The sequence below is a fragment of the Wyeomyia smithii genome, chromosome 2 (genome assembly GCF_029784165.1).
Source record: "Wyeomyia smithii strain HCP4-BCI-WySm-NY-G18 chromosome 2, ASM2978416v1, whole genome shotgun sequence".
NCBI lineage: Eukaryota > Metazoa > Arthropoda > Insecta > Diptera > Culicidae > Wyeomyia > Wyeomyia smithii.
Genome location: NC_073695.1, coordinates 105,204,776 through 105,212,534, shown reverse-complemented (window position 1 = coordinate 105,212,534; position 7,759 = coordinate 105,204,776). Strand labels below are relative to the sequence as shown.

General features: G+C 37.0%; 1 protein-coding gene across 2 annotated transcripts; it reads left to right on the top strand.

Moving 5' to 3' along the window:
• Positions 1-766: 766 nt before the first annotated feature.
• On the top strand, positions 767-4,907 carry LOC129724531 (muskelin). Of its 2 annotated transcripts, none has more exons than XM_055679505.1 (6): positions 767-925; positions 1,490-1,702; positions 2,042-2,436; positions 2,493-3,009; positions 3,133-3,301; positions 3,361-4,907. In XM_055679505.1, the coding sequence occupies exons 1-6, from the start codon at positions 843-845 to the stop codon at positions 4,411-4,413; spliced, it is 2,430 nt and encodes an 809-aa protein (XP_055535480.1). In that variant the 5' UTR covers positions 767-842; the 3' UTR covers positions 4,414-4,907. The 2 variants fall into 2 exon arrangements, with proteins under 2 accessions (XP_055535480.1, XP_055535479.1); XM_055679504.1 differs by having other exon boundaries at positions 3,115-3,301.
• Positions 4,908-7,759: the final 2,852 nt, after the last annotated feature.

Below are 7,759 nucleotides of genomic sequence, written 5' to 3'. Positions count from 1 at the left end.
TGTGCGGTAAAACTGATTTTCCCCACAATGCTAATCATCAAATTTGATTGGTTTGAAATCTTGCGGATAACTTTGATGCGATCGGTGCTGCATTTAGTACAGTTTAGAACCCAACCGTGAATGACAGATTCTCTCCTCTCTCACTTTGTTTCGTTAATTCCGTCGTCATTATATATATATATATATATATATATATATATATATATATATATATATATATATATATATATATATATATATATATATATATATATATATATATATATATATATATATATATATATATATATATATATATATATATATATATATATATATATATATATATATATATATATATATATATATATATATATATATATATATATATATATATATATATATATATATATATATATATATATATATATATATATATATATATATATATATATATATATATATATATATATATATATATAATCCAAGCTTTCTTCCCCTTAATCGAGAGATAGTAATACTATCTTGCTTACTATGCATTGAGTGTTATAAAATATGGAAAAAAATAACATAATTATTGATCAAAGAGAAAGAAAACAAAGAGAGTCTTTAAATGTTAGATAGGTCGCTTTGAAAAATTACGCGAGAAATGTATCTTATTTAGGGAGTTAATAGATTTTCTTCGTACGCCTTTTTGTCGTTTTTTGCTAGCTTTTATTTTTGATGCCAAGCCGATCGATGTTTTTTAAAACACTACCAATAGTATTTCTGTCATCTGCTGCTGTCATCATGCGTTTTCTCTTAACAATCTTATCCGCTATAGCCAAAAAATCCAATATATAGCAATAGAGTCTATATCAAAAATGGCTGGAGGAATTAGCGACATCAAGAAGCTCGACTATGAAATTTACAAATATTCCAGTTATTCATCATCCTATTTACCCGAGTAAGTTTTTTCGTAGTATTGAAGTGATTGGTGGCGTGTTTACAGTAATTTCACTATGCTTGGCTATGTAAATCGAGAGATATTCACCTTTCTCGAAAATGTCGCATTAAATTGAGTTACAACCCGACTAAAGAATGTTTAAATTTAGCAACACTTTCACTGCTACCGATGATGATAGTGGTCTGTAAGCTGTTGAATGGTAATTTAATTCAACAGGGTAGACAATTAATGTTGCTATGTTTAGAATATTATCCAGTTTTTTCCTGCGACGATACATGAGATTAGATAAAAATACATACCATTGAACATTCTCGCTTTTGCGTCATTTTTTTGGGAATAATAATTTTTATCTTCCTGGTTACTACTGAATTTGAAGCCAATCGTATTTTCGCGTCACAAGCTGAAAAAAATACAGTCGGCGTCCTTGTGATGAATGCGATGTGATAACAAGCACCAAACACTTCAAGCATGACAGCGCCTTCATATTGAATCATCAGCACTTTCACTTTCCTCGGTGTGATAGACTACGAATCCTATGTGATTGTTTTGTTTTTCATCCAACAGAAACATTCGCGAGGATAACCCCACCAATCAAACGTCTCGTTGGTCATCAAATACCAACAGTCCACCCCAGTTTCTAATGTTAAAGCTGGAACGGCCAGCTATCGTGACAAAGATTAAGTTCGGCAAATACGAGAAAACGCACGTTTGCAATTTGCGCAAGTTCAAAATTCTCGGCGGATTAGAAGAGGAACGGTTGGTGTTGCTGTTCGAAGGGTAAGTTTTGCAGATGTGTTTTCTTATCCATGCCGATATTACCCAGCCGTAAAATTACTCAACGTCTAAAGGAAGATGCACAGTTTACGGGTTGGTATTTGTATAATACGAGTGCCACATATATCCCCTCAATACGTTTTACTTTGCAAAAGTTTTTTCCGTGCTTAAACCGAGAACGATCTCAATGAGTTATTTGACTTTCACGGACTGTATATAAGCACTAAACTTTTGAGGAATACAAGAAATAAGATCATAAATGAGATTTTCCCAGTCTTGCTTGAAAGTTTTTTTCATTCTTGAACTGTCTAAAATTGTACATTTACTTTTTGTTGCTTTTAGGGGTCTTAAAAATGATTCAGTACCGGAAACGTTCAATCTGAAACACCGCACCAGCTCCGGAGAACTGCTACCGATTAAGTTTATTCAGATTGTACCGTTACTGTCCTGGGGACCTAGCTTCAACTTTTGCATATGGTACGTCGAGCTTCTTGGCATCGAAGATTCAATTTTTATACTCTCCAATCTGCGCAAGTACAACATGTTGCGCGAGGTTGAAATCGTACGACTGTTCATGAAACACTGCCGCCAGCAAGGATACGTTAAAGCTTTTAGCGCATTGCAGGAAGAAACTGGAGTCCTTTTGGAGGATGAAAAAATGACAGAACTGCACGAAATTCTGGTCAATAAAGGAGATTTTAAGAAGACTGAGGAAATGTTGCTCGATTTTATCAACAGTAAGGTTACGTTTCAAATGAAAAACATCATATAAAGTATATTGTATATTTCTTAGATGGCCTAATGGACGACTACCTCTCGAAGCAGGAATACAAACCTCATTGGAGCCTGCAGTTAACACCGGAGCATGAGCCACGACCAGGAAGGCGAGGAGGGCATCAACTGATTATTGACCCATTGACAAGCACAATTTATTTGTTTGGTGGTTGGGACGGCAGTGAAGACCTAAGTGATTTATGGTCGTACGACGTAAAAAACAACCGGTGGTGTTTGATACATGAGAAATCGGAACTATTAGAAGGACCAACACCTCGCGCCTGCCACAAAATGGTGTACGATACGAAAAACTCACAAATTTTTATGATAGGACGTTATCTTGACAGCGCTTCCCGTACCGAGGAAAACATTAACAGTGATTTTTATTTGTACAACACCATAAGTCGAACGTGGTTTTTAATATGTAACGATACCGCTCAAGTGGGGGGTCCACAACTTGTGTACGATCATCAGATGTGTATCGACGTAGACAAACAAACGATTTATGTTTTCGGTGGGCGCATTCTAGAGCCGAAGTAAGTTATTTGTTTTCTTTTGCTATCGAAATTGGCTTATTTTTTTGGCTTTGCAATATTAAGTTGTGTTTTTCTCTATTCTCGAATTTTCGTTGCAACTTACAGATTTTCTTTCTCCTTCAGAAATGAGGAAGAAACAACGGGAGACTACAAGTATTCTGGTCTATTTTCATACCACATCAGTACTAATACCTGGAACCACATACTGGTAGATTGTGGCCATCCATCAGCTGCCAGTCCACATGTACAGAGCATTAAATCCCGGGTGACTCACTCAATGCTGTTCCATCACGTAAGAATCTGCTAATTCAACTTAAATTGCATACCTCTAATTAATACTCTTTTCCATAGAAACATCGCAAGCTCTACATTTTTGGTGGTCAACGAGGCAAGGACTATATGACGGATTTCTTGATTTACGATGTGGATAGCAGTGAACTATCAAACTTGACACCAGAAAATGTTGGGACAGACTCGAAAAACGTTCCTCAATCGGGTTTCACACAGCGTGCTACCATCGACTGCGAAAAGGATGAAATTTATGTGTTGACTAGTCTCAGCAAGGACAAGGAGCGTCGCGACCTCAACATCAACTCTTTCTGGTTGTTCTCGCTAGCCAAGAAAGAGTGGTGTTGTGTGTATAAAAGTGACCATTCAATCGGAGAGAATTGCTATTTGAAAAATCAGAATGCTTGCCCTGAACCGTGTCCACGATATGCCCATCAAATTGTGTACGATGCAGCGAACCAAGTTCATTTTTTGTTTGGAGGCAATCCTGGAATGAACTCACATTTCCGGCTCGATGATTTCTGGATGCTACGCTTGGAGAAACCAACGAGGGACAACATTTTGCGCTACTGTAAATACCTGTTAAGAAAGCAAGAATACGAGGAAATAGCGAAAACAAATCCACTCTCGGCTATTTCCTATTTGCAAACGAAATTGTACGATATTATCGATCACAACGATCCAGTACAGCTAAAAGAGTTCCACAAGCTGGCTTCTCTCCTTTTTAAATCGGACAGCGTCGATTGCGAAACTGAACCAACTAGTCTTTTGTCGTGTCCTCTGGGAGGAAGTCTCAAACCGAATAGCCAGAAACATCCAAATGAGCACGAGCCACATGAGGAGAGTGCCAAAATGATGCGTGTAGAATCACCAAAAAGTGCCGACGAGGCGGACGCTTCCAGTATCAGTTCGCTCAGCAGTGAGTGCTCCAGTTCGCAGACGGCTCGAGCAATACCGTCAACTTCATCCAGCTTGTCGTCGCGCACTAGAAAAGCCAATGATCATGTATTTGAGTTGAAAATTCGACGTTGTCTGTTGTACAACAAGCTTGTAGACCTGCTTCCGGAGAACCTTTGTCAGCCAAAGAAAAATATCAGTGATTTTGTGCTTCTATAATCGACAGCGCATTTTGTTTTCATCGCTTCTCATACATGGAATTTTGTTTTTTACCTCTTTCTCTGTCGCATCCAGACTCTACATATATTTACTTACTATTGAACGAAAGAATTTAAAATGAGGAAACGGAAATGTGATATTACTAGGTCCCTGTATTGGAATTGTCTAAAGCGATTTTTTCGATTCTACATTTTCTATTCACAATAGCCATTATATAATAAGAGCTCATAAAATGAACACAAATGATCTTTTCAGCGAAAACAATGGAGGATCAATTTACGATATAAGTTTTTTTTTTTCAGTTATTTACCATTGAAAAAGACAATCACAATTGCAACACATGTTAGAGACGGACGTTCTATTCACCCTCTGTTCTAATATAACTAATTTTTCAACTCGTACAACGACGCATCACAAGATTTTTTTTATTATAAACTTATTGATTCAATTGTTCGGAAATTGCTGTTTGTAATATAAATCGCCTTTAAAATCTGTATCAAGTATTTTAGTGCCACTGAAATATCTAGAGAACTCATAAAATTGCATATATATTTGTTTACATTTTGCTGTCCTTCGAAGCTGAACTATAACCCCAAAAAATGAGTTTCAAAATTTAGTAATTGATATATGTATACAATATATGTATACAATTCCGATAATCATTGCTCCCGTATGCGCCGGTAGTAGGGAGCCTTAGCGAACCTGTATATTAGAGAAATGACAAGACACTCACCGTTAAGGCAACTGTCAACATCAAAACGGATAACGGCAATGCAAAATTATACAGCTCGACCGTTTTGTTGTTGACAGTTGCCTTAACGGTGAGTGTCTCGGCGTCTCTCTGGTGTATAGGCTGACTAGCCGGTAGCCTTCACTCCAAAGTTTTTATAGGTCATTTCTTAATATGGAAATTCAAATGCTTGTTCCACATGAAGGGCACAAATATCCAAGTTAACCTTAAGCACGCAGCCAGTCATTCATATGGTTTCCCACCAGGCCAATAACATACGAAAATCTAGAATGGCTTTCAGAATTGATTGAAGAGGCGGCGGTGAAAAACAACCTGCACTCAGTAACGACTTAACTACCTATAATCGCATACCAGTCCCATATGGATTTTCATTGTTTTCGAGTTAAATATCAGATTTCATCTATTTATGGCTTTACTATCGATTAAGAAAATAAAATTATTTGAAAAGTCAGAAAAAAATGTGAGGTCAAATTGCCCCATCTTAATAATAATAATGGCTATTAGTCCCACCAGATGTTTTTCCTGAGCATGACCATATTTTTCTCTTCAATCCATATAACAAATATTTGGTGCTGTTTTTCGAGTTTTTTACTGTTAAAAATCATCAAATAGTTAATAAATGCAAGGTTGTTTCAAATAAATTCCACACAAAAGTTAATTTTAAGTAGACACTGGATCTGCAACTTATTTTTGAAAGTTCGTTCCCGAAAGGTTATTGGTTTTTTCAATCAGAGGGATAATAGCCTTGAGCAATGCTGCTTCCTGTAAGGGGTTAATTTCCTGTAGATGATCTGCTCACTTCAAATAATCATTCAAGCTGAAATTGTCAGAAGTCAAAAAATCGTTTTAGTCGCTTAACTAAAAACAGCCTGTACCTCTTTTCATCGCCGTCATCTTCCGTCAAGTCAAGTCCACTCACAACCAACCCAACTGGTCTAGATTCAATCCTAGCCAGCACCGGGAGATTTTCTGAGGCGAACAATCTCTGGGGTCACGCCTTCCATCGCATGAGGAAGTAAAGCCGTTGGCGCCGGTCCGTTAATAAACCTCCCTGGGCGTCGGTGATTGGCACAACAACAGTGGCGGAACTAGACCGGCGCACAGTGTTCGGAAAGGGCTGGAATCAGGGCTAAATTAATAACTACTAAGGGTTGCCTCCTAGATGAACGATGTCTTCTCGAAAGTTGATCCTGAAACTACTGGCCAACTTTTGGTGATGGCTATGTAGTTCGAAATTTCACCACTAGGGGGGCGCTATCGCTAACTTCTCAAGGAAGCAAAATAAAAGGATAATGTCTAAAGAAAGTTTGTAGAGAATAGTTTTTTTTAGGAACTCTTCCTTGGACATGAAGTTAGTACCTGATGTATTTTTTGAGAAATTTAGCAATTATTCTTAAAAAAACATGATTCACGGCTATCTATAGCATGTTTAAGAAAAAAAACCCGAAAAATCTCGAATTTCACGATCCAGGTATATCAAACCAAGTTAAGGTATGCGTAACGGCTATTAATATTTAGGTAGTTTGAATTTTGATTTTATGAGTAGCGTTCTAAGCTAACATTGCTTGCTAAAAAATGGCCGCTTGCGCGTCACACGCTCGTTTTTGTTTTTGATATTGTGAACGTTTCGGCGAAAATTGCCCAAAAAACTTTTTTGCTCCTGTCTCAATGAACACGAGGGAACATTTTAGTCTTTGAATGAGCGCGGGTATCGGCGGGGATACGCATTTAAAACTTTACATAAAGTTGGAATGCCAAGTATTTCATTATACCTATTTTGTGGAGGGCTTGTTTCCATGAAACGGCTTTAAAAAGGATATCTGAAGTTGTTAGAATACTAGAGTAAGGCTATATAATCATTTCGACACTATTATAACATTCATTACTACTTCTGAATTCTGTAATAAATCACCTGGGCCAAAAACGTGAGAATAGAGAAGCCGTGAGTGAACAAGAAGCCCACTTTCTCAACTATGTTAAATGTATGACAGCATTAATAATCCGAACATTCTGATGATTTTTCACTAGCTTAAATCCTGCAGAAATAATTCCCGAAAAGGGCTTGCTCGATGCATTAAGTTGAAAATTTGACTTTTTTCCGACTATATGCAGTTCCAGACCACTGTGCGACGGAAAATAAGCGAGAATAAAATAAGTCACTGTTGTAATGAAATTGGAAACTTCCCTTTCTCAATACCACTTTTCCAAAATGCTGAATACACGCGCTAATGCGGAATAATTTTATTAAGCACATATCGCGAAACACTGAAGACGTAAGAAAGGGAATTATTCAGTTGCGTATCTTATATTTAGCTGTTTCAACGACGACCTTAAAGTCGGGGTAAGTAAATAAATAATGGGTGGACGTCTCTGCCATTCTTCATGCAGCATAGAAGCTGTCTGCGGCCATAAACGTCTACCCATATTCAGAATACTTGAGAAAAATATGATTACTCCTACACCGAGCGCTATACGATAGCCTAAATAATCGCATACCAGAGTCTCCCTTATTTTTCATTGGATTTTCACGAAAAAGGCAATTCTTCAATCAAAAAGTTAAGATTAAGGTCTATTTCATTACATTATGTCGAAAAA